At 60.6% G+C, this 25,240-nt stretch overlaps 4 protein-coding genes across 4 annotated transcripts; 2 read left to right on the top strand and 2 right to left on the bottom strand.

Moving 5' to 3' along the window:
* Positions 1-1,506: 1,506 nt before the first annotated feature.
* LOC128899179 (sericin-1-like) lies at positions 1,507-1,992 on the top strand. Its single transcript, XM_054177527.1, has 2 exons — positions 1,507-1,529; positions 1,578-1,992. Exons 1-2 carry the CDS (start codon positions 1,507-1,509, stop codon positions 1,990-1,992), a joined length of 438 nt encoding a protein of 145 aa, XP_054033502.1.
* Positions 1,993-3,274: 1,282 nt separating this feature from the next.
* LOC104307892 (scale keratin) lies at positions 3,275-3,883 on the bottom strand. Its single transcript, XM_009908993.2, has one exon. It carries the CDS (start codon positions 3,881-3,883, stop codon positions 3,275-3,277), a length of 609 nt encoding a protein of 202 aa, XP_009907295.2.
* A 5,038-nt stretch (positions 3,884-8,921) lies between these two features.
* On the top strand, positions 8,922-9,560 carry LOC128899178 (scale keratin-like). Its single transcript, XM_054177526.1, has one exon. The coding sequence runs from the start codon at positions 8,922-8,924 to the stop codon at positions 9,558-9,560; it is 639 nt and encodes a 212-aa protein (XP_054033501.1).
* Positions 9,561-17,988: 8,428 nt separating this feature from the next.
* Positions 17,989-18,621, bottom strand: LOC128899248 (claw keratin-like). Its single transcript, XM_054177628.1, has 2 exons — positions 18,282-18,621; positions 17,989-18,128 (listed from the first exon to the last, which is right to left on the bottom strand). The coding sequence occupies exons 1-2, from the start codon at positions 18,619-18,621 to the stop codon at positions 17,989-17,991; spliced, it is 480 nt and encodes a 159-aa protein (XP_054033603.1).
* Positions 18,622-25,240: the final 6,619 nt, after the last annotated feature.

Below are 25,240 nucleotides of genomic sequence, written 5' to 3'. Positions count from 1 at the left end.
GGGCCCTACCCGGGGTTGCCCTGCTTTGGGGGGACCCCAATGGCCTCCAGAGGTCCCTCCCAATGCCTCCCACTCCGTGGTGCTCTGAGGGGTGTCGGCTTCCCACGTTCCCAGAGCTGTTCCAGGCAGAGCTGCGTCCAAGCTGCCGCCGCAGCAGCGCCGGCCCTGGGCTTCCATCCTCACCTCCACAGAGCTCTCAGCACTTGGCTGCTCCTGCAAAGTGAACTGCTGTGGGGTTGGCCTTTTGTTCCCCAGAAACCCTGAGGTCTCCCCAGAGCTTCTCTTCCCCAGGCTGAGCAGCCCCAACCCTCCCAGCCTGTCCCCACAGGGGAGGTTCTCCAGCCCTCTGCTCCTCCTCGTTGGCCTCCCCCTGGAGCTGCTCCAAGACGTGACACAGCTCTGATTGAGTTCAGCACTGCTGTGTCTCTATTAACAGCCAAGGTGTGGCCAGGGCAGACCTTGCTCCCAGGTCACAGGTGGAGCTCCTCCTGGCAGCACGAGAGATGATTCCCACGATCCTAAAGTCCATTTTCCAGCCCCCCCAACCCTAAGAGAGCTGGGGGCAGAATCTGTGAGCAGCCCTCAGCTGTCTCTGTAGGATCCTGGGACTCCTCCAGATCCTCTGGAGCTGAGGTGTGAGGAGCTGAGCTGAGGGGTGAGGAGCTGAGATCTCAAGAGCTGAGGGGTGAGGAGCTGAGCTGAGGGGTGAGGAGCTGAGATCTCAAGAGCTGAGGTGTGAGGAGCTGAGCTGAGGGGTGAGGAGCTGAGGTGTGAGGAGCTGAGGGGTGAGGAGCTGAGCCTGAGCTGAGGTGTGAGGAACTGAGCTGAGGGGTGAGGAGCTGAGCCTGAGCTGAGGTGTGAGGAACTGAGCTGAGGGGTGAGGAGCAGAGGGGTGAGGAGCTGAGATCTGAAGAGCTGAGGTGTGAGGAGCTGAGCTGAGATCTGAAGAGCTGAGGTGTGAGAAGCCGAGCTGAGCTCTGAAGAGCTGAGCTGAGGGGTAAGGAGCTGAGGTGTGAGGAGCTGAGCTGAGGTGTGAGGACCTGAGATGTGAGGAGCTGAGCTGAGCCTGAGCTGAGGTGTGAGGAGCTGAGGGGTGAGGAGCTGAGAAGTGAGGAACTGAGAAGTGAGGAGCTGAGGGGTGAGGAGCTGAGCTGAGATCTGAAGAGCTGAGGTGTGAGGAGCTGAGCTGTGGTTGTGAAGAGCTGCAGAGGAGGCTCCCTGCAGCAGCTTGCAGCCAGTGCCAAGAGTCACTTTGACTTTTAAAGATGGAGCTGCAGAAGGATTTTCTTTTCCCTGTTGCCTCTCCAAGCCTGAGGAGCAAACAGCAAGCTCAGCTCTCCCGACCGGAGCCTTCAGAGGGGCAAGAAGGGAGGGAGAAGAGGGATCCCAGGACAGGAGGGGCTTGAGGGAGGGATGGGAAGCAGGAGCAAGGAGCTGCCCTGCCCCCCGGGACGGTTCCCTAACTGCACTTTTGCCTTCCTCAGCTCCACCTCCCCCCTGAGAACGATGTCCTGCAACATCAGCTCCCGGTGCCTGCCTGCCTGCGAGGTCAGCTGCCCACAGCCCTGCGCCTACAGCACCAGCCTGGGGCCCAGCATCGGCTCCTGTGGGGACTCCACAGCTGTGGTTTATGGCCCCCCAGTCGTCATCAAGTTCCCAGGCCCCATTCTCAGCACCTGCCCCCAGGAAACCGTGGTGGGAGCCTCGGTTCCCAACGTCAGCGGCCCAGGGGTGGGCAGCAGCTCCCCCGGTCCCTGGGGAGCTTCCAGGATGCTGGGCTCCTCCTCTTCTGCAGGCTTCTCCAGCTCGGGAGGCTTCTCCAGCTCGGGAGGCTTAGCTGGCTCTGGAGGCTCCTCGTGGAGAGGAGGTTCCTGTGGCTCTGGCATCTACCCGGGGCTGGGAGGCTGCTACGGCAGCAGGTTGTACAGCAGCAGCAGCAGCAGCGGCAGCAGCAGCCCTGCATCTCGCCGTGGCAACTACAGCTCCTTCTGAGGAGACCACTGCCACAGCTGAGCAGCTGCAGACACAAGACCCAGACCTGCACAGACCTGTGTGGAAGCACAAAGAGCTCCATGGAGGAGTCCCCAAGAGAAGTCTCTTGCAGTCTGGAGAGAAGCAGCCTGAGGGGCATCTGATCAATGCTGATCAATACTTCAAGGGCTCTCCCCTCAGCCTCCTTTCCTCCAGGCTCAACACCCCCAGCTCCCTCAGCTGCTGCTCCCCAGCCCTGTTCCCCAGCCCCTTCCCCACCTGCCTTGCCCTGCTCCAGCCCTCGATGGCCTTCTGGCAGCCAGGAGCCCAAACCTGAAGGCATTGGGAGGTTTGCTTTGACTGTGGCCCCAGCACAGGGCTGCACCTCTGTGCCACCACCACCCTGAGCTCTCCTACAGCAGGCTGTGCAAGAGGCTTTCCCAAGGGCTGAGTGACACAAGCCCAGGAGCAGCCTCTTGTGCTGCTGCTTTCTGTGGCCATGGGAGTGGAAGCACAAAGAGCTCCATGGAGGAGTCCCCAAGAGAAGTCTCTTGCAGTCTGGAGAGAAGCAGCCTGAGGGGCATCTGATCAATGCTGATCAATACTTCAAGGGTGGGGGAGAGGAGGAAGGGAGCAGGCTGTGTTTAGTGGTGCCCAGGGAGGGGAGAAGGGGCAAGGGGCACTAGGGGCTGTCTGCTGCAACCTCCCCATCTGAACTGGGGGAGGAACTTCTTTAGCTTCAGCTTGGTGAAGGCCTGGAGCAGGCTGCCCAGAGAGGTGCTGCAGCCTCCACCTCTCTCTGGAGCCATTCCAAAGCCACCTGGATGTGTTCCTGAGTAACCCTCTCCAGGTGACTCTGCCTTGGCAAGGGGGGGGGGGGGGAGGTTGGGCTCCATCATCTCCACAGCAACCTCCCAGCCCCTCCCATTCTGGGGCTCTGTGTCACAGGGTGCAACCTTTCTCCACCCCCACCCCAAATTCCTGCTGTCATCCCCAGCAGCTTGCTGGCCTCCCAGAGGCTTGGAGCTGTCAGCTGCTCTCCTGGCAGCCTGGCACAGCACTCAGCTGCTCTGCAGGTGCAGAGGTGCAAAAGCAAACAGCAGGCAGAGGTGGAGATGCTGAAGAGCTTTAATCAGAGGGCAGCACAGGCTCCAGCTGGCTCCTGCAGGCCACACAGGACACTGCCCTGCCGGCCGGGCACCGATGCAGCTCCGCACGCCCCCGGCTGGGGCATCAGCGCCTGGCAGCTTCCCCTGCCGGCTCAGCGCGGCCCAGGGCTGCTGCAGCAGCAGGGCTTGGGCCTTCAGAAGTAGCCAGAGCCACAGCTGCCTCCAGCAGACCTCCTGGAGCCACAGCTGCCCCCCCCGAAGGAATGGCCTCCCCCAAAGGAGCCCCCCCCGACGGAGCTGCCTCCTGCGCAGGAGCCCCCAAAGCCTCCGGACCCAAAGCTTCTTCCGCCTCCATAGGAGCCCCCAAATGACCTGCCCCCACCATAGGAGCCCCCAAAGGATCTGCCCCCACCATAGGAGCCCCCACCATAGGAGCCCCCAGAGCCAAAGGAGCTGCCCCCACCATAGGAGCCCCCAACGCCCAGAGAGCTGCCCCCACCATAGGAGCCCCCAGAGCCAAAGGAGCTGCCCCCTCCATAGGAGCCCCCTGACTCAATGGAGCCTATTCCCCCCGAGAAGCCCCCAATGGGGGATGGCAGCGTGGTGCCCACGATGCTCTCCTGAGGGCAGGAGCTGAGGATGGGGCCTGGGAAGGTGATGACCACGGGGGGAGGGTAGACCACGGCTCGAGAGTCCCCGCAGGAGGTGACGCAGGGCTGGCTGCAGGCATCCACGAAGGGCTGGGGGCAGCTGACCTCGCAGGGGGCAGAGCATCTGCTGCTCAGCAGCTCTCCTGAAGACATCTTCTGTGCTGGAGGCAAACCTGCAGCAGGAGGGGGCCCAGAGCTTTCAGGAGCAGCCAAAAAGAGTGGCAGAAGAGGCCAAGGAAGGCTTCAGCTTTCTCTCTCTCTGCCCTGACTGCCTGAGCAGCCAGCCTAGCACCTGCACCTCCCCACAGTGCCTTCTGCTGCTCTAGAAACAGTGCAGATGGTGAAGCAAAGCCCAGGAGCCCCTGGCTTGGGAGCTCAGCTCCAAGGGGTTGTTGAGTCACAGCTCTGGAGCTGACTGAGAGAGCATCTCCTGCACTCTCCCCCTGCCCCAGCTGGGCACCCCCAGCAGCCTGCCCAGGGGTACAATGCCCAGGGGAGGGGTTGGGAGCTCTCCACACCATTTCAGTCACGGAATCCCAGCATGGCTCAGGCTGGAAGGGACCTCAGAGCTCATCTGCTGCAACCTCCCCAGCACAGGCTGTGCCACCACTGACATTGGACATCTGTGCTGGAGGGAAACTGCAGCACAGGTTCAGGAGTAGAAGTGAAAGAGGTCTTTGGAGCTCTGTGCCTTCAAACCATGGCTGTGATGCTTCAAGCTGTGGTGGCTGGGGAGGAGGAATTCTCTTCTTATGAAGATGAGAACTTCTCTTGTGGCTGCCTGACCTCTCTGCCTCCTCAGGATGGTTAGAGCCAAAGAACACAAGAGGAGCACAACTGCTGCTGCAGTCCAGCCTGGCTGCCAGGCAGGAATGTCCTGGAGCAAGGAGGGCTTTGGGCTCTTCTCCCAAGGAGCAAGGGACAGGACAAGAGACCTCAAGGTGCCCCAGGACAGGTTTAGGTTGGATAGTAACAGCCCCAGGGAGGAGGCAGCCACAGCCTCCCTGGGTGCCAGAGTCTCACCACCCTGGTGCTGAAGAACTTCTCCCTCAGTTCCAGTCCAACCCTGCTCTGCCTCAGCTCCAAACCATTTCCTCTTGACCTGTCTCAGACTCCCCTCATGCAAAGTCCCTCTGCAGCCTTCCTGGAGGACCCCTTCACATCCTGGCAGGCAGCTCTAAGGTCCCCCCTGAAGCCTTCTCTTCCCTGTCATGGTCTGCCATCCTCAACATCCTCAACCCTCCACCTCCCCCTGGTCCCTGCTGCCTGCCTGCAGCACCAACCCCGCAGGAGCCAACCCCCAGCTGCTGCTGCTGCTGCTGCTGCTCCTCACAGGGGGCTGGCAGTGAGCTCACCCCACGCCCAGAGCAGCATCCCCTCAAGGTAAAGGAACCCATGGGACACTCACCAGGCTGGGAAAGGCGAAACTCCAAGCTGGAGAAGCGGTGGTGCTGAAGCTGGAGGGAGGCACTGATCTTATATAGGCCTCCAGCCCGAGCCTGGGCTGTGCAACCCTCTTCGTGCACGGGGCAGGGAGTACCCCAAGGTTTTGCTGTCTAAGCTCCTGGTAATTGGGATAATTGTTCTGATAGCTGATAGTGATGAGTAAATCAGCTGCACACAAGGCAGCCCTGCAACACACCCTGCCTCTTGCTCTAATCCCTAAAGGGTTTTTTAATGGCCTTTTTTTTTCCCCTTGCCTGCTGCCACCTCCTTTGCCTCCCCGTGCCCAGGGCCTGAGCTGCGTTTGCTGAGCCAGCTGAAAGCTTTTGAGCCTCCCAGTAGCTTGGCTGGGGGCAGGAGAAGGGTTTTGGGTCCTGCAGAGGGCTTCATTGAGGTTTAGTGTGGCAGAGAGAGCTGGGGGACAAAGAGAAGGATTTGAGCTCCTCGAGATGTGAGAGCGATGCCTCCCAGACAGCAGCAACCTCTCTGCCTCTCCTGAGAGATGGCAAAGAGAGAAGGCTGGCAGTAAAATGGCTGGGTTGGAAGAGTTGGATTGGAAGGGTTGGGATGGAGTGGTTGGGTTGGAAGGGTTGAGTTGGAAGGGTTGGGATGGAGTAGCTGGGATGGAGTGGTTGGGTTGGAGTGGTTGGGTTGGGAGGGTTGGGTTGGAGTGGTTGGGTTGGAAGGATTGGAAGGGTTAGGTTGGAAGGGTTGGGTTGGAAGGGTTAGGTTAGAAGGGTTGGGATGGAGTGGTTGGGTTGGAAGGGTTAGGTTAGAAGGGTTGGGATGGAGTGGTTGGGTTGGAAGGGTTGGAATGGAGTGCTTGGGTTGGAGTGGTTGGGTTGGGATGGAGTGGTTGGGTTGGGAGGGTTGGAGTGGTTGGGTTGGAAGGATTGGAAGGGTTAGGTTGGAAGGGTTGGGTTGGAAGGGTTAGATTAGAAGGGTTGGGTTGGAGTGGTTGGGATGGAAGGGTTGAAATGGAGTGGTTGGGTTGGAGTGGTTGGGTTGGAAGGGCTGGAAAGGTTAGGTTGGAAGGGTTGGGTTAGAAGGGTTAGATTAGAAAGATTGGGATGGAAGGGTTGGGATGGAGTGGTTGGGATGGAAGGGTTGGGATAGGAGGGTTGGGTTGGAAGGGTTGGGATGGAAGGGTTGGAAGGGTTGGGTTGGGATGGTTGGGATGGAAGGTTTGGAAGGGTTGGGATGGAAGGGTTGGGATGGAAGGGTTGGAAGGAAGGGATGGAAGGGTTGAAGGAAGGGTTGGGTTGGAAGGGTTGGGATGGAAGGGTTGGAAGGAAGGGTTGGGATGGAAGGGTTGGAATGGAAGGGTTGGGATGGAAAGGTTGGGATGGAAGGGTTGGGATGGAAGGGTTGGGATGGAAGGGTTGGAAGGAAGGGTTGGGATGGAAGGGTTGGGATGGAAGGGTTGGAAGGAAGGGTTGGGATGGAAGGGTTGGAATGGAAGGGTTGGGATGGAAAGGTTGGGATGGAAGGGCTGGGATGGAAGGGTTGGGATGGAAGGGTTGGAATGGAAGGGTTGGGATGGAAGGGTTGGAATGGAAGGGTTGGGATGGAAGGGTTGGGATGGAAGGGTTGGAATGGAAGGGTTGGGATGGAAGGGTTGGGATGGAAGGGTTGGAATGGAAGGGTTGGGATGGAAGGATTGGGATGGAAGGGTTGGGATGGAAGGGTTGGAATGGAAGGGTTGGGATGGAAGGGTTGGGATGGAATGGTTGGAATGGAAGGGTTGGGATGGAAGGGTTGGGATGGAAGGGTTGGAATGGAAGGGTTGGGATGGAAGGGTTGGGATGGAAGGGTTGGAATGGAAGGGTTGGAATGGAAGGGTTGGGATGGAAGGGTTTGGTTTCCAGGCTGTTGCAGCCTCACAGAATCGTTTTGGTCGGATGAGACCTCCACGACCCTCCAGAGTCCCACCACCAACCCAACACCACCATGGCCACCAACCCAAACCCTGTCCCCAAGTGCCACTTCTTGAGCACCCCCAGGGCTGGGGACTCCACCAGCTCTCTGGGCAGCCTCTCCTGATGCCTTCCATTCCCCACTCTGGGCTCAGCGCTGCTGCCCTGCTGCCCTTTCCCCCTCGGTGCCCTTCCCAGCACCACTTCGCTGCTGCTCTCCAGCCCGGCTGGAAAATGGAGCAGAGAGGAAGCTCCCTGGGCTCAGGCCTTGCATCAGAAGCCAGACAAGACCTGGCAGGCCCAAGAGGGCAGCCCTTGATCTGACAGCTCTGCTTGTCAGCAACTCCTGGTTGAGTCCTCAGCTAATGGAATCTTCCCAATTTCCTACGGTGGGGTTGGGAAATCCCAGCTGACAAAGGAAGACCTTGGGCGCTGCTGCTCCCCTCCTAGCAGCCCTGGCGAGCGGCAGAGCCTCTTTCAACCGCCCACCCGCCTGCCGCCGAGAGGCTGAGGGGGAAATCTTGCCTGGGAGAGCTGCCGAGCAGCTCAGCACCACCCCCCAGCCGCATCCGCACCCACCCCAGCCTCAGCCCCGCGAGGGGCTGGGGCAGGATCGGCTGCCGGGAGCCTTTGTCGGGCTCGGAGGATCGATCAGATAAAGCGCTCAGGGATGCCCGCAGGGTGCCCCGGAGCGGAGAAGAGAGTCGTGACCACAGCAATTAAGAGGACAATTAGGACAATTAAGGGAATCAACCATGCAGCAAAACAGTTTGGCAAGAGGTCGGAAGCTCTTGCACAAAGCCTGGCGCAGGTTCCCCTGGGGGTCTGAGCAGCTATATAAGAGCCTGAGGAAGGCTTCAGCTCCATCCAGCTCCTCACCCACAGCAGCTCCGGTCCTGGTGAGTTCCAGACCCTTCCTACCTCCTTTCTTTCTCCCTCCCTCCCTTCCTCCTTCCCTCCCTTTCTTCCTCCCTCCATCCCTTCCTTCCTCCCTTGCACCCTCCCTCCCTCCATCCCTCCCTCCCTCCCTTCTTCCCTCCCTTCCTTCGTTCTTCCCTCCCTCCCTTCCTTCTTCCCTCCCTTCCTTCTTCCCTCCCTTCCTTCCTTCTTCCCTCCCTTCCTTCTTCCCTCCCTTCCTTCTTCTCTCCCTTCCTTCTTCCTTTCCTTCCTTCTTTCTCTAGATGAAGCATCAGGGAAAGCTCTGCAGTGGTTAGCTGAGGACTTGGTCTTCTGCAGAAGCCTGGTGCCAGGCAGGGCCCTTTGCCTCTGGGCACCAGTTGAGGGCTGATGGCACAGCCTGTGCTGGGGAGGTTGCAGCAGATGAGCTCTGAGGTCCCTTCCAGCCTGAGCCATGCTGGGATTCCGTGACTGAAATGGTGTGGAGAGCTTCCAACCCCTCCCCTGGGCATTGTACCCCTGGGCAGGCTGCTGGGGGTGCCCAGCTGGGGCAGGGGGAGAGTGCAGGAGATGCTCTCCAGAGGTCCTTTCCCAGCCCTCCACGCTGGGATTGAGGAATCTGGGGACTGGTAGGGATGGATTTTCACAGGCACAAGGATCAGTGCAATGTCAGTCAGCTCCAGAGCTGTGACTCAACAACCCCTTGGAGCTGAGCTCCCAAGCCAGGGGCTCCTGGGCTTTGCTTCACCATCTGCACTGTTTCTAGAGCAGCAGAAGGCACTGTGGGGAGGTGCAGGTGCTAGGCTGGCTGCTCAGGCAGTCAGGGCAGAGAGAGAGAAAGCTGAAGCCTTCCTTGGCCTCTTCTGCCACTCTCTTTGGCTGCTCCTGAAAGCTCTGGGCCCCCTCCTGCTGCAGGTTTGCCTCCAGCACAGAAGATGTCTTCAGGAGAGCTGCTGAGCAGCAGATGCTCTGCCCCCTGCGAGGTCAGCTGCCCCCAGCCCTTCGTGGATGCCTGCAGCCAGCCCTGCGTCACCTCCTGCGGGGACTCTCGAGCCGTGGTCTACCCTCCCCCCGTGGTCATCACCTTCCCAGGCCCCATCCTCAGCTCCTGCCCTCAGGAGAGCATCGTGGGCACCACGCTGCCATCCCCCATTGGGGGCTTCTCGGGGGGAATAGGCTCCATTGAGTCAGGAGGCTCCTATGGAGGGGGCAGCTCCTTTGGCTCTGGGGGCTCCTATGGTGGGGGCAGCTCTCTGGGCGTTGGGGGCTCCTATGGTGGGGGCAGCTCCTTTGGCTCTGGGGGCTCCTATGGTGGGGGCTCCTATGGTGGGGGCAGATCCTTTGGGGGCTCCTATGGTGGGGGCAGGTCATTTGGGGGCTCCTATGGGGGGGGCAGGTCATTTGGGGGCTCCTATGGAGGCGGAAGAAGCTTTGGGTCCGGAGGCTTTGGGGGCTCCTGCGCAGGAGGCAGCTCCGTCGGGGGGGGCTCCTTTGGGGGAGGCCATTCCTTCGGGGGGGGCAGCTGTGGCTACAGGAGGTCTGCTGGAGGCAGCTGTGGCTCTGGCTACTTCTGAAGGCCCAAGCCCTGCTGCTGCAGCAGCCCTGGGCCGCGCTGAGCCGGCAGGGGAAGCTGCCAGGCGCTGATGCCCCAGCCGGGGGCGTGCGGAGCTGCATCGGTGCCCGGCCGGCAGGGCAGTGTCCTGTGTGGCCTGCAGGAGCCAGCTGGAGCCTGTGCTGCCCTCTGATTAAAGCTCTTCAGCATCTCCACCTCTGCCTGCTGTTTGCTTTTGCACCTCTGCACCTGCAGAGCAGCTGAGTGCTGTGCCAGGCTGCCAGGAGAGCAGCTGACAGCTCCAAGCCTCTGGGAGGCCAGCAAGCTGCTGGGGATGGCAGCAGGAATTTGGGGTGGGGGTGGAGAAAGGTTGCACCCTGTGACACAGAGCCCCAGAATGGGAGGGGCTGGGAGGCTGCTGTGGAGATGATGGAGCCCAGCCTTCCCCCCCCCCCCCCTTGCCAAGGCAGAGTCACCTGGAGAGGGTTACTCAGGAACACATCCAGGTGGCTTTGGAATGGCTCCAGAGAGAGGTGGAGGCTGCAGCACCTCTCTGGGCAGCCTGCTCCAGGCCTTCACCAAGCTGAAGCTAAAGAAGTTCCTCCCCCAGTTCAGATGGGGAGGTTGCAGCAGACAGCCCCTAGTGCCCCTTGCCCCTTCTCCCCTCCCTGGGCACCACTAAACACAGCCTGCTCCCTTCCTCCTCTCCCCCACCCTTGAAGTATTGATCAGCATTGATCAGATGCCCCTCAGGCTGCTTCTCTCCAGACTGCAAGAGACTTCTCTTGGGGACTCCTCCATGGAGCTCTTTGTGCTTCCGCTCCCATGGCCACAGAAAGCAGCAGCACAAGAGGCTGCTCCTGGGCTTGTGTCACTCAGCCCTTGGGAAAGCCTCTTGCACAGCCTGCTGTAGGAGAGCTCAGGGTGGTGGTGGCACAGAGGTGCAGCCCTGTGCTGGGGCCACAGTCAAAGCAAACCTCCCAATGCCTTCAGGTTTGGGCTCCTGGCTGCCAGAAGGCCATCGAGGGCTGGAGCAGGGCAAGGCAGGTGGGGAAGGGGCTGGGGAACAGGGCTGGGGGGCAGCAGCTGAGGGAGCTGGGGGTGTTGAGCCTGGAGGAAAGGAGGCTGGGGGGAGAGCCTCTGGGTCTCTACAGCTGCCTGAAAGGTTGGAGCTGGGGGGGTAGGGGGGCTTGGGCTCTTCTGCCAAGGACCAAGGCAGAGGACAAGGGGAAAAAGCCTCAGGGGAGGTTCAGGTTGGGCATGAGAAGCAATTTCTCCCCTGGCAGGGATCTGCAAGCCTGGCCCAGGCTGCCCAGGGAGGTCTCTGAATCCCCATGCCTGGAAGGGTTTCAGAGCTGCAGAGCTGTGGTGCTGAGGGCCATGGCTGAGCCCCAGCCTTGGTAGAGGTGGAGAAGGGTTGGACTGGAGGAGCTCCAGAGGATGTGGAGGAGTCCCAGAGGATGTGGAGGAGTCCCAGGATCCTACAGAGACACCTGAGGGCTGCTCACAGCTTCTGCCCCCAGCTGCAGGAGCTGCTGCAAAGGGTCAGCCCAAGCCCCAGCCCCATGGAGGAACCAAAACCAGACCAAAGGTGGTGATGCAAGGGGACTTTAATGTGAGCAGGACGTGGAGTGAGATGGCACAGAGGGCAAAGTAGACACTTCCCCAGCTCCAGAGAAGGGCACAGCATTCCCAACAGCCTCCAAAGAGTCCATTCTCCACCTGATGGTCTTCTCCTGTCACAGTCTGATGGCCAAGGCCTCCCAGAGGATGTTGGCCCAGTGGGGATGGGGCTGGAGCACGGAGGGAGGAGCACCAGAAGCTGTCAGCAGCAGCAAAGGAAGTGAAGCAGCAAGAAAGAGGTGAGGGCAGGGGGGGGGCTCCTGTGGCTTCAGTGAGCCTCTGCCATCTCCAGAAGCCAGCTGCAGGTCTGGGTCTTGTGTCTGCAGCTGCTCAGCTGTGGCAGTGGTCTCCTCAGAAGGAGCTGTAGTTGCCACGGCGAGATGCAGGGCTGCTGCTGCCGCTGCTGCTGCTGCTGCTGTACAACCTGCTGCCGTAGCAGCCTCCCAGCCCCGGGTAGATGCCAGAGCCACAGGAACCTCCTCTCCACGAGGAGCCTCCAGAGCCAGCTAAGCCTCCCGAGCTGGAGAAGCCTCCCGAGCTGGAGAAGCCTGCAGAAGAGGAGGAGCCCAGCATCCTGGAAGCTCCCCAGGGACCGGGGGAGCTGCTGCCCACCCCTGGGCCGCTGACGTTGGGAACCGAGGCTCCCACCACGGTTTCCTGGGGGCAGGTGCTGAGAATGGGGCCTGGGAACTTGATGACGACTGGGGGGCCATAAACCACAGCTGTGGAGTCCCCACAGGAACCGATGCTGGGCCCCAGGCTGGTGCTGTAGGCACAGGGCTGTGGGCAGCTGACCTCGCAGGCAGGCAGGCACCGGGAGCTGATGTTGCAGGACATCGTTCTCAGGGGGGAGGTGGAGCTGAGGAAGGCAAAAGTGCAGTTAGGGAACCGTCCCGGGGGGCAGGGCAGCTCCCTGCTCCTGCTTCCCATCCCTCCCTCAAGCCCCTCCTGTCCTGGGATCCCTCTTCTCCCTCCCTTCTTGCCCCTCTGAAGGCTCTGGTCGGGAGAGCTGAGCTTGCTGTTTGCTCCTCAGGCTTGGAGAGGCAACAGGGAAAAGAAAATCCTTCTGCAGCTCCATCTTTAAAAGTCAAACTGACTCTTGGCACTGGCTGCAAGCTGCTGCAGGGAGCCTCCTCTGCAGCTCTTCACAACCACAGCTCAGCTCCTCACCCCTCAGCTCAGCTCCTCACCCCTCAGTTCAAGCTCAGCTCCTCACACCTCAGCTCAGTTCCTCACACCGCAGCTCCTCACATCTCAGCTCCTCACCCCTCAGCTCAGGCTCAGCTCAGCTCAGCTCCTCACACCTCAGCTCAGGCTCAGCTCAAGCTCAGCTCCTCACATCTCAGCTCAGGCTCAGCTCCTCACACTGCAGCTCAGGCTCAGCTCAGCTCCTCACCCCTCAGCTCCTCACACCTCAGCTCAGTTCCTCACACCGCAGCTCCTCACATCTCAGCTCCTCACCCCTCAGCTCAGGCTCAGCTCAGCTCAGCTCCTCACACCTCAGCTCAAGCTCAGCTCAAGCTCAGCTCCTCACACCTCAGCTCAGGCTCAGCTCCTCACACTGCAGCTCAGGCTCAGCTCAGCTCCTCACCCCTCAGCTCCTCACACCTCAGCTCAGCTCCTCACACCTCAGCTCAGCTCCTCACACCTCACACCTCAGCTCAGCTCCTCACACCTCACACCTCAGCTCAGCTCCTCACACCTCAGCTCAGCTCCTCACACCGCAGCTCAGGCTCAGCTCAGCTCCTCACACCTCAGCTCAGGCTCAGTTCCTCACACCTCAGCTCAGGCTCAGCCCAGCTCCTCACCCCTCAGCTCCTCACCCCTCAGCTCAGGCTCAGCTCAGCTCAGCTCCTCACACCTCAGCTCAGGCTCAGCTCAAGCTCAGCTCCTCACACCTCAGCTCAGGCTCAGCTCAGGCTCAGCTCCTCACCCCTCAGCTCCTCACCCCTCAGCTCAGGCTCAGCTCCTCACACCTCAGCTCCTCACACCTCAGCTCTTCAGATCTCAGCTCCTCACACCTCAGCTCAGGCTCAGCTCCTCGTACCTCAGCTCAGCTCCTCACACCTCAGCTCAGCTCCTCATACCTCACACCTCAGCTCAGCTCCTCACACCTCAGCTCAGCTCCTCACACCTCAGCTCAGCTCCTCACACCTCACACCTCAGCTCAGCTCCTCACATCTCAGCTCAGTTCCTCACACCTCAGCTCAAGCTCAGCTCCTCACACCTCAGCTCTTCAGATCTCAGCTCCTCACACCTCAGCTCAGCTCCTCACACCTCAGCTCAGTTCCTCACACCTCAGCTCAGGCTCAGCTCCTCACACCTCAGCTCAGGCTCAGCTCCTCACACCTCAGCTCAGGCTCAGCTCAGCATCCACTCACCTACAGCAGCAGCAAGTCAGGAGAGTCAGGAGAAGGCTGTGGAAGGCTGCTGAGCTGCTCCTGCTTTTATACCCCTTTGGTAGGCAGCTGGAAGGAGGTGAAGCACCCAATAAAACCTCATAAAAACCTCTGGCCCTTACCAAACTGAGGAGGTATTTCCCCCCCCACACCTCTCACCCCCCCTTCTCCCTCTGGATGACTTCTCTGGTGCCTGTAATTATTTTTCCCAGCTCCTCATTAATGATTTCTCCTCAGCCCTCCACGAGGTGACTCTCCCCCAATAAATTTGCCTTCCCTATTGTGTTGAAATTTTACAGCCCCACAGCTGCTGACTGGCACCAGGCTTCACCAAGGCAATTAGTGGCCTCTGCTAATTGGGGTTTTTTTGTTTCCCCTTAATGATTTAGCAGAGAAGGAGAAGATCAACCCTGCAGTGGAAGCTCAGCCTCACTTCTGTCCCCCCTGGGCTGGACCACAGCTGGAAGCCTGGGGGTCAGGGTTTGGGCTCCTCACTGCCAGGAGGACACTGAGAGGCTGGGGAAGGGCAAGGGAGGTGGGGAAGGGTCTGGGGAGGAGCAGCTGAGGGAGCTGGGGGGTATTGAGCCTGGAGAAGAGGAGGCTGAGGAGAGAGCTGCTGGGCTGGGAGAATCCTTGCGGTGGTTCTACCACCTCTGCCTGCATGCAGCAAGGTGCAGCTGCAGTCCTGGGGGGCAGGGTTTGGGCTCCTCACTGCCAGGAGGACACTGAGAGGATGGAGAAGGGTCTGGAGAAGAGGTCTGGGGAGGACCAGCTGAGGGAGCTGGGGGTTATTGAGCCTGGAGAAGAAGAGGCTGAGGAAAGACCTTCTGGGCTGGGAGAATCCTTGCAGCGGTTCTACCACCTCTGCCTGCATGCAGCAAGGTGCAGCTGCAGTCCTGGGGGTAGGGATTGGGCTCCTCACTGCCAGGAGGACACTGAGAGGCTGGGGAAGGGTCTGGAGAAGAGGTCTGGGGAGGAGCAGCTGAGGGAGTTCAGGGAGGTTCAGCCTGGAGAAGAGGAGGCTGAGGGGAGACCTTCTGGCTCTCTCCAGCTCCCTGAGAGGAGGCTGGAGCCAGGTGGGGTTGGGCTCTTCTCCCTCTATCAGATGACAGAAGGAGAGCAAATGGCCTCAGGTTGCACCAGGTGAGGTTCAGGTTGGCCATGAGGAACAATTTCTTCCCCCAAAGGGTTGTCCAGGCCTGGCCCAGGCTGCCCAGGGCAGTGGAGGGCTCCACTGTCCCCTTCTGGAGGTTGGAGCAGATGACCTCTGAGGTCCCTTCCACCCTGAAGCCCTTCTGGGCTTGACTGAGGGTCAGCAGGGTCAGGCTGGGGTTGCAAAGGCTGCTGACCCTCACCCCAGGGTTGGGCAGCTCCATCTGGGAGCTGTTCTGCCTGCACCTGAGGCTTAGACATCCATCGTGGCTCTGACACCCAGAAGCCACCCTCTGGAAAGCCATCAGGGAGGTCAGGAGAGGGCTCAGCTCCTGAATGGTTCCTAGCCCAAGTTGGTCTAACTCACAGCGTGGCTCAGGTTGGAAGGGACCTCAGAGGTCATCTGAGTTGTGAGGGAGCCCTCTCAGCTAGACTCAGCTGCTCAAGGCCTCCTCCAACCTGGCCTTGAGCATCCCCAGGGAGGAGGCAGCCACAGCCTCCCTGGTCAGGAGAGGGCTCAGCTCCTGATGCAGCTGGCACCAGCCCCAGCACCAGGCCAGAAGGGACTTGGTTCCTATTTCCATGAGACAAAAGCCATCCACAGCCTCCCTGGGCAGCCTGTGCCAGGCTCTCTCCACCCTGGGACTGAAGAGCTTCTCCCTCAGCTCCACTCCAACCCTGCTCTGCCTCAGCTCCAAACCATCTCCCCTTGGCCTGGCTCGGACCCCCCTCATGCAAAGTCCCTCTGCAGCCTTCCTGGAGGATCCCTGCAGGCACTGGAAGCAGCTCTGAGGTCTCCCTGGAGCCTTCTCCTCTCCATTCTGCCCAACCCCAGCTCCCTCAGCCTGAGGAGCTCCAGCCCTTGGCTCATCTTTGTGCCAAGGGCAGCAGAATTCACTGTCCCCTGTGGCTGGACACCAAGCTCAGGGTCCTGCCTGTGCCCATGTCACAGCTTCCAGGGGCTGAGCCTGGAAGGAGGAATTCCTGAGGGCTCCTTTCAGCTTGGGGAAGAGTTTGGCTGAGGAGGGCTGGCAGGGGGCTGAGTGCTGATGCTCAGCTTCGTGCTCCCAGAGCAGGAAGGAGGATCAGGGATTTGTCTGGGGCTGGGCCAGGGCTGCCCAGAATACAACTCACAGAGCCAGGGAATCAATAAGGTTGGAAGAGACCTCAAAGGTCCCCAGGTCCAACCTGCCAGAGCTGCAGAGGTGAGGCTGCAGTGAAGGGTGCTGCCTCACAGCCCAGGGAGGACACTTGCACCACCACTCAGCCCTTGCTCAACAGGCTGAGGAGGGAAGTGTTGGGCAAGAGGAGTGGGCACCGCTGGGGCACTGCTGCCAGGATCTTTATCTGGGCTGCACATCTGCTCCTGAGCTGGGAACTCAGCACAGCACTCACACCACCTCCTTGGGGAGCTTGGGATGCCAGTGGGAGCATGGCAGTGGCAGGGGGAGAGGGAAGGGGCTGAGGCTTGAGGAGGGGAGGCTGAGGCTGGGGATGAGGAGGCAATTCCTCCCGGTGAGGGGGGATGAGAGCCTGGCACAGGTTGCCCAGGGAGGCTGTGGATGCTCCCTCCCTGGAGGTGTCCAAGGTCAGGCTGGATGAGGCCTTGAGCAGCCTGGGCTGGTGGGAGGTGTCCCCCCAGCTTTGTTGCCCTGCTCCAGCCTCTCAATGTCCTTCTGGGAGTGAGGAGCCCAAAACCTGAGCCCAGGAGTCACAGTGTGGCCTCCCCACCGACTCCAGAGCAACTCCTGGGGGTTTACCCCTGGATGCAGGCTAGAGGCAGGCAGGGGGGAGATAAAACTTGGTGAGATCTAAGTGCCAGGCTCTACACATTGGCCACAACAACCCCATGGAGACCTACAGGCTGGGGGCAGAGTAGCTGAGAGCAGCCAGGCAGAAAGGGACCTGGGGGGGAGCGGTGGACAGCAGCTGAACAGGAGCCAGCAGTGTGCCCAGGTGGCCAAGAAGGCCAAGGGCAGCCTGGCCTGCAGCAGGCAGAGTGTGGCCAGCAGGAGCAGGGAGCTCATCCTGCCCTGTGCTCAGCACTGCTGAGGCCACAGCTGGAGTCCTGTGGCCAGCTCTGGGCTCCTCAGGTTAGGAAAGAGGTTGAGCTGCTGGAAGGTGTCCAGAGAAGGGCAACAAAGCTGGGGAGGGGTCTGGGGCACAGGGCTGGGGAGAGGTCTGGGGCACAGCCCTGTGAGGGGAGGCTGAGGGAGCTGGGGTTGCTGAGCCTGGAGAAGAGGAGCCTCAGGGGAGACCTTCTTGCTCTCTCCAACTCCCTGCAGGGAGGTTGTAGCCAGGTGGGAGTTGGTCTCTTCTCCCAGGCACCCAGCACCAGAACAAGAGGACACAGTCTCAAGCTGTGCCAGGGGAGGTTCAGGCTGGATGTTGGGAAGAAGTTCTTCCCAGCAAGAGAGATTGAGCCCTTGGGATGTGCTGCCCAGGGAGGTGGTGGAGTCCCCATCCCTGGAGGTGTTCAAAACCAGCCTGGCTGAGGCCCTTGGTGCCATGGGTGAGTTGCTCAGATGGTGCTGGGTGAGAGGTTGGACTGGATGATCTCTGAGGTCTTTTCCAGCCTGGCTCATTCTGTTTTCTATCCTATCCTGAAGGCTTTGTGGCAGATCTCCTTTGGCCCACGCAGAGGACCTGACCCTGCCGTGGGGGCAGCTGCTCCACCGCTGCGCAGGAGCTGCTGCACCGAGTGAAGTCCTTCCTGGCTTGCAGCTGTGAAGGGGCAGGGGGAGGAAAGGCAGCAGAGACTGCTTGATGCAAGAGGGCTTTAATACAAACAGGGAGGGGGAGGAGAGATGTTCTTGCAGGAGGAGGCAATGCAGGGGGCACAGGAAGTCCTTTCCATCCCAACCAGGACCACAATCCATCAGCCATCCCCAAGACCACCTCCTCCTCCTTCTTCTTCCTCTTCTTCTTCCAGCTGGACACTTGCACAGTCACTTCCCATCCCTTCTTCCACTCTCTTTGGGTTCAGGCAGAACAAAGCACACCAGGAACAGAAGGCCCCGGGGGGGGTGGGGGGGGTGGGGGTGACGTTGGCACAGCCTTAGAGGAAGCCCAGCGAGACCCCAAGCAAGCCCCAGGCTGCTCCTGGCTAGGGCTGCTCGGCACCTCGGATTCCCAGATCTAAATGGCAGCTACTAGCTTGGCTTTTATGGTTCCTTCACTCCTTGGCTCTCTCTGCAGGGCCCCAGGAGGGGCTCTAGGTGGAGCCCTAGGAGGGGCTCTGGGAGGAGCCCCGGGAGGAGCCCCCGGGAGGGGGCCCTAGAAGGGGCCGTAGTTGCCGTAGCGGTACCGGTAGTAGCCCCTGGAGAAGAGGGGGGAGGAACTCCTCCCAAAGCCTGAAAATAAGGAGTTCCTGTAAAAGCCTCCCAAACGGGAGAACCCCCCCCCGCAGGAGCCCCCTCCCATGCCCCCCGAGGAGCTGCAGGAGCCGTGGGAGCTCATCCCATAGGAGCTGCCTCCGCCGCAGGACCCTCCGGAGCCCATTCCTCCTCCTCCTCCTCCTCCAGAGCCCATTCCTCCACCTCCAGAGCCCCAGCCTCCTCCTCCAGAGCCCATTCCTCCACCACTGGAGCCCCATCCTCCACCTCCAGAGCCCATTCCTCCACCTCCAGAGCCCATTCCTCCTCCTCCTCCCATTCCTCCACCTCCTCCTCCTCCTCCTCCCATTCCTCCTCCCTCAGCCATGGTGCTTCCCACAATGCATTCCTGAGGGCAGGTGCTGATGATGGGGCCTGGGAAGGTCACCACAACAGGTGGGGCATAGACAATGGCTCTGGAGTCCCCACAGGAGCTGACACAGGGCTCGTTCCAGTAGCTGATGCAGGGCTCCGGGCAGGTGATCTCGCAGGGCTCGCTGCAGCGGGAGCTAAGCAGTGGTCCATAGGAGGACATCTTTCCAGGGAGGGGGGGAGGAAGTCAACCTGCAAGGCAAGAAGAGTGGCTCCAGACAGCTGAAGGCAGAGCCAGGGGAGAGGAGGGAGGAGGAGGGCAACCCAGGGGAGCAGCGTGGGCTGCGTGCAGCTGGAGAGATGGAGCTGCCCAAGCCCTCGGGGCCAACCAATGCTCATTGATGGTGATGGCAGAACCCCAAACCCATCCAAACTGATCAGCACTTGGGAGGGCACAATCCCTGCTTGCTCCAGAGCAGGAACACAGAAACATTAAGGCTGGGAAAGACCTCTGAGGTCACCCAGTCCGACATCAACCCGAGCCCACCACGGCCACCGAACCCTGGCCCCAAGGGATGGGGACTCCGCTCCCCCTGGGCAGCCTGGGCCGGTCCCTGACCACCCTGGCAGGGCAGAAATTGTTCCTCACCTCCAACCTAACCTTCCCCTTGTGCAGCCTGAGGCCTTCTCCTCTCATTCTATCCTTTGTTACTAGGAGAAGAGTCCAACCCCCACCCTGGCTCCAGCCTTCTTTCAGGCAGCTGTGGAGAGCCAGAAGGTCTCTCTTGAGCCTCCTCCAGGCTGGAGACCCCCAGCTCCCTCAGCCTGCTTCTTCATCAGGCTTCTTCTCTAGACCCTTCTAGGCCTGTGCTTTGCAGGTCTCATCAGCCAAGGGAGATGAAACTGCTGGGGGAGAGGCTGCTCTGGAGTCTAATCCCACTCCTCTTCGCTGCCCCATTCCCCTCTTGCCCCCCACAAGGAGGCCTGGGAAGCATTTCTCTCTCTCTCCTTTCCTCACATAGAATGGTTTGGGTTGGAAGGGACCTCCAAGGGGCACCCAGTCCAACCCCCTGCACTCAGCAGGGACATCCTCCACTAGAGCAGGTTGCCCAGAGCCCTGTCCAGCCTGACCTTGAATTATCCCCAGGCTTGGGGCCTCAACCACCTCCCTGGGAGCCTGCTGCAGCCTTCCAGCAGCCTCCTGGTGCAGAACTTGCTCCTCACCTCCAGCCTGGCTGTCTTTGCTCAGCCCTCTCCCAGCAGTGCTTTTGGAGCCCACAGAGGGATGCTCAGTCCCCCAGGCACTGCCTTGCCCCCAGCCACATTTCTGAGGCTCTCATTGCCTTTTTTTCCACCCCCTTCTCCTCTCCCCTCCCTCTCACAGGTGACAATTCCTCTCCCCCACCCTTGTCTGCCACTTCCAGCTTCCAGACACAACGGTCTGGAGGTCCAGCCCCAAGCCAGGATTGGAGCAGTTACCTCCCCTGAAGGCTCCCTGTAAATTCCTGCCTGTCATCAGGAGCTGATTCAACTTACCCTGCCACCAAGAAGGACCAAGTCAGCAGAAGCAGCTGCAGGGACCTGAGTTATGAGGACTTTTATAGGGCTGGCATAGAGGAGAGACATTGGGAGATGCCTTTACGTAACCAGGGCCTTGCTCCTTGTGAAACTGAATTGTTTTTCCCCCTTCCTTTGTTGCAACTGTTTTGATAACAGCTTCTGATCAGCAGATAACTCCCCAAGCCCACACAGCACCAGCCAGTGGCACCCAGCTGCAGAGCCTGGCCTGGAAGTGGGTGAGGAGGGAGCTCAGAGGTGGATGCAAGGGTGAGGAGCAGGATCCCAGGCAACTGTTTACCATCCCCTGGAGTTTTATTAACTCTTTGGTGATTTAATGACAGGAGGCCAGGCTGGGGGAGTGGGGGAGCTGGGGTTGGGCAGAATGGAGAGGAGAAGGCTCCAGGGGGACCTCAGAGCTGCTTCCAGTGCCTGAAGGCATCCTGCAGGAAGGCTGCAGAGGGACTTTGCATGAGGGGGGTCTGAGCCAGGCCAAGGGGAGATGGTTTGGAGCTGAGGCAGAGCAGGGTGAGAGTGGAGCTGAGAGAGAAGCTCTTCAGTCCCAGGGTGGAGAGAGCCTGGCACAGGCTGCCCAGGGAGGCTGTGGATGGCTTTTGTCTCATGGAAATAGGAACCAAGTCCCTTCTGGCCTGGTGCTGGGGCTGGTGCCAGCTGCAGCAGGAGCTGAGCCCTCTCCTGACCAGGGAGGCTGTGGCTGCCTCCTCCCTGGGGATGCTCAAGGCCAGGTTGGAGAAGGCCTGGAGCAGCTGAGTCTAGCTGAGAGGGCTCCCTCACAGCTCAGATGACCTCTGAGGTCCCTTCCGACCTGAGCCACGCTGTGAGTTAGACCAACTTGGGCTAGGAACCATTTCTGCCCTGCAAGAGTGGTCAGGACCTGGCCCAGGCTGCCCAGGGAGGTGGTGGAGTCCCCAGCCCTGGAGGGGGGGGGACGGGGGGGGTGTCCAAAAACCTGTGGCTATGGCACTTGGGGCCAGGGTTTGGTGTCCCTGCTGGTGCTGGCCCAGTGGTTGGATGACCTCAGAGGTCTTTTCCAACCAAACCAATTCTTGGCTCAGGATCCTGAGGGCTGGAGGTGGCCCAGCAGCCCTCTTCACCACACCTCAACCACCTCACACCCGAAGACCTCTTCCCGAGGCGGCAGCAGCAGCAGCAGGAAGCTCAACCTCCTCTGCAAACATCGACCCCACCAGGGGGCTTTGCTGCTTCTCCCCCTGAAGGATTTGCTGCTTTAGGGGGGTGGGGGGGAGAGGGGCCAGGAGGGCAATGAACATCCACATGGCAATGAACATCCACAGGGCAATGAACTTCCACAGGGCAATGAACATCCACAGGGCAATGAACATCCACAGGGCAACGAACTTCCACAGGGCAACGAACTTGCACGATGATCTGGATGAGGGGGTTGAGTCAGTCAGCAGCAAGTTTGCAGCTGACACCAAGCTGGGAGCAGAGGTTGGTCAGTCAGAGGGCAGAAGGGCTCTGCAGAGGGACCTCGACCCACTGGGCAGATGGGCAGAGCCCAACAGGATGGCATTCAACAAGTCCAAGTGCCAGGGGCTGCACTTTGCCCACGGCAACCCCAGGCAGAGCTACAGGCTGGGGGCAGAGTGGCTGAGAGCAGCCAGGTAGAGAGGGACCTGGGGGTGCTGATTGACAGCTGCCTGAACAGGAGCCAGCAGTGTGCCCAGGTGGCCAAGAGGGCCAAGGGCATCCTGGCCTGCAGCAGGAAGAGTGTGGCCAGCAGGAGCAGGGAGGTCATTGTGCCCCTGGACTCTGCACTGGTTAGGCCACACCTTGAGTCCTGTGTCCAGTTCTGGGCCCCTCAGTTTAAGAAGGACATTGAGAGACTTGAAGGTGTCCAGGGAAGGGCAACAAGGCTGGGGAGAGGCCTTGAGCACAGCCCTGGGAGGAGAGGCTGAGGGAGTTGGGGTTGCTGAGCCTGGAGAAGAGAAGGCTCAGGGGTGACCTCATTGCCCTCTACAACTACTTGAAAGGAGGTTGTAGCCAGGAAGGGGTTGGTCTCTTCTCCCAGGCAACCAGCACCAGAACAAGGGGACACAGTCTCAAGCTGTGCCAGGGGAGGTTTAGACTCGAGGTGAGGAAAAAGTTCTTCACAGAGTCTTGTTGGCCCTTGGGATGTGCTGCCCAGGGAGGTGGTGGAGTCCCCATCCCTGGAGGGGTTCAGGAGGGGATTGGATGTGGCACTTGGTGCCATGCTCTAGTTGTGAGGGCTGTTGGGACAGGTTGGACTCGATGATCCTTGGGGTCTCTTCCAACCTTAGTTACACTGTGAGACTGTGAGCCAAGCCTGGCCCAGCTGAGGCATCCCAAGCTCGCTTGCCGAGGGCTGCAAACCGAGGCATGAGCCGCGGGGATTGCAGCCCTCGTTGGCTCAGCCGAGGCTTGGTTGCTGCTGCTGCTGCTGTTGTTGTTGTTGTTTGCTGTTGTTTGTTGGGCGCTCGGCTGATTGCCGTCGTGGCGGCTCCCTTTGATTGCCTGCTGCGCGACATCCCAGCGCCGGAGCTTTGATCCTTCCCCCTCCGCCCCCGGCTGCTTGGCATGCGGAGATTGCCATCTTCCCGCAGGAAGCTGCTGGAATCGCCGCTGGAATCGCCGCTGGAATCGCCGCTGGAATCGCCGCTGTCGCTCTCCCCCCTCCGGCCGCGCCGCGGTTTGCTAAGCTGCCCTGGAACGCTGGCCCGGCCGAAAGGAGATCGCCCCCGCCTCAAGAAACAAAAGCCTGAGCGAAGCCTTGGGCTCTGTGCCGCCCCACAGCCTGCTCCCCGAGCCGGCGACACATGGGGGGGATGGGGTGGACCACTAGGTGGGTAAAGAACCGGCGGGATGGCTGCGCCCAAAGAGTGGCTGTCCGTGGGTCCGTGGCCCAGGGGAGGCCAGGGACAGGCAGAGTCCCCCAGGGAGCAGTCCTGGGGCCAGGCTTGGTCAGCAGCTTTGTGGCTGCCAGGGACAGTGGCAGTGAGTGCAGCCTCAGCAGGGCTGCTGATGGCACCAAGCTGTGGGGTGCAGCAGACACAGGCTGGAGGGGAGGGATCCAGCCAGAGGGAGCTGGGCAGGATGGAGGGAAGGGATCCATCCAGAGGGAGCTGGGCAGGCTGGAGGGAAGGGATCCAGCCAGAGGGAGCTGGGCAGGCTGGAGGGAAGGGATCCATCCAGAGGGAGCTGGACAGGATGGAGGGAAGGGATCCAGCCAGAGGGACCTGGGCAGGCTGGAGGGAAGGGATCCAGCCAGGGGGAGCTGGGCAGGCTGGAGGGAAGGGATCCAGCCAGAGGGACCTGGGCAGGATGGAGGGAAGGGATCCAGCCAGGGGGAGCTGAGCAGGATGGAGGGAAGGGATCCAGCCAGAGGGAGCTGAGCAGGATGGAGGGAAGGGATCCAGCCAGAGAGAGCTGGGCAGGCTGCAGAGCTGGGCACAAGCCAACCTCAGGAGGTTCAACAAGACCAAGGGCAGGGTCCTGCAGCTGGCTCAAGGCAATCCCAGGCACAAATGCAGGCTGGGCAGGGACTGGCTGGAAAGCAGCCCTGAGGAGAGAGCCTTGGGGGTGCTGGGGGAGGAGAAGCTCAGCAGGAGCTCTCAGAGTGCACTTGCAGCCCAGAGAGCCAAGCAGAGCCTGGGCTGCAGCAAGGGAAGTGTGGCCAGCAGGGCCAGGGAGGGGATTCTCCCTCTCTGCTCAGCTCTGTGAGACCCCACCTGGAGCACTGCCTCCAGGTCTGGAGCCCCTATGACAAGAGGGATCTGGAGGGGCTGGAAGGTGTCCAGAGCAGGGCCAGGAGGATGAGCAGAGGCCTGGAGCACCTCTCCTGTGAGGACAGCCTGAAGGATTTGGGGCTGTTCAGCCTGGAGAGGAGAAGGCTCTGAGGTGACCTCATTGTGGCCTTCCAGGCTCTGCAGGGGGCTGCAGGGAGGCTGGGGAGGGACTGCTGAGGGTGTCAGGGAGGGATAGGGCTGGGGGGAATGGAATGAAGCTGGAGTTGGGGAGATTGAGGCTGGAGGGGAGGAGGAAGTTCTTCCCCATGAGAGTGGTGAAGCCCTGGGATGGGTTGCCCAGGGAGGTGGTTGAGGCCCCAGCCCTGGAGGTGTTTAAGCCCAGGCTGGATGAGGCTCTGGGCAGCCTGCTCTAGTGTGGGGTGTCCCTGCCCCTGGCAGGGGGGTTGGAACTGGATGCTCCTTGTGGTCCCTTCCCACCCTGACTGATGCTATGATGCTATGCTCAGTGCAGGTTGGAGCAAACCAGGACCCCCCCAGCCTGTGGCTCTGCCTCCTTGCCAGGCAGGTTGGGATCGGGGGAGAGGCTCTGAGCATCGCCCTGGAGTGAAGGGAGGCAGCTCGAAGCCCTCAGCCACGGTGCTGGTGAGGGGGCAGAGGGCCTGCTCCCTGCTGGGAGGCTTGGCTGGAGCAGGTGAAGGCTGGGAGGCCCTCCAGAGAGGCTTGGCCAGGCTGAGAGCTGGACACAGAGGAACCAAACGAGGCCCAACCAGGACAAAGGAGGTTCAACAAGGGCAAACGAGGTTCGACATGGGCAAAGGAGGTCCAGCAGGGACAAAGGAGGTCCAGCAGGGACAAACTAGGTCAAACAGGGACAAAGGAGGTCCACCAAGGGCGAAGGAGGTCCAGCAGGGGCAAAGGAGGTCCACCAGGGGTAAAGGAGGTCCAGCAAGGGCAAAGGAGGTCCAGCAAGGGCAAAGGAGGTCCAGCAAGGGCAAAGGAGGTCCAGCAAGGGCAAAGGAGGTCCAGCCGGGGCAAAGGAGGTCCAGCAAGGGCAAAGGAGATCCAGCATGGGCAAAGGAGGTCCACCAGGGGCAAAGGAGGTCCAGCATGGGCAAAGGAGGTCCAGCAAGGGAGGTCTCCACTGACTGGGAAAGGGGAAACATAACTCCCATTGTCCAGAAGGGGAAGAGGGATGAGCCAGGGAGCTATAGGCCAGGGAGGCTGCCCAGGGAGGTTGTGGAGTCTCCTTCCCTGGAGCCTTTCCAGCCCTGTCTGGATGTGTTCCTGTGGGACCTGTGCTGGGTTCTGTGCTCCTGCTCTGGCAGGGTGGGGGTTGGACTGGAAGCCCTCCAGAGGTCCCTTCCAACCCCTAATGTCCTGTGAGCTGTGATCTCCAGGGCTGGGCCCTCAGGGAATGAGGTCCCAGCTCCCCCCAGGCTGTCCTCAGGAGGGAGAAGCTCCACTCCATCTTTTCTGGGTCAAAGTCACCTTGCTTGCCCAGCAGCAGGGTTGAGGGACTCTGAGGGCTACTGGGTC

This window comes from Dryobates pubescens, chromosome 41, assembly GCF_014839835.1.
Source record: "Dryobates pubescens isolate bDryPub1 chromosome 41, bDryPub1.pri, whole genome shotgun sequence".
NCBI classification, from domain to species: domain Eukaryota; kingdom Metazoa; phylum Chordata; class Aves; order Piciformes; family Picidae; genus Dryobates; species Dryobates pubescens.
This window is presented reverse-complemented; position numbering and strand designations above follow the sequence as displayed.

Bases quoted from the DNA above. Each gene is read 5' to 3' on its own strand.
- LOC128899179 (XM_054177527.1), top strand. From the start codon at position 1,507: ATGTCCTGCAACATCAGCTCCCG. The intron at 1,530-1,577 runs GTGCCTGCCTGC...CTGCGCCTACAG, and splicing joins TCCTGCAACATCAGCTCCCG to CACCAGCCTGGGGCCCAGCA.
- LOC104307892 (XM_009908993.2), bottom strand. From the start codon at position 3,883: ATGTCTTCAGGAGAGCTGCTGAGCAGCAGATGCTCTGCCCCCTGCGAG.
- LOC128899178 (XM_054177526.1), top strand. From the start codon at position 8,922: ATGTCTTCAGGAGAGCTGCTGAGCAGCAGATGCTCTGCCCCCTGCGAG.
- LOC128899248 (XM_054177628.1), bottom strand. From the start codon at position 18,621: ATGTCCTCCTATGGACCACTGCTTAGCTCCCGCTGCAGCGAGCCCTGC. The intron at 18,129-18,281 runs GCTCTGGAGGAG...GGGGCATGGGAG, and splicing joins CTCCAGTGGTGGAGGAATGG to GGGGCTCCTGCGGGGGGGGG.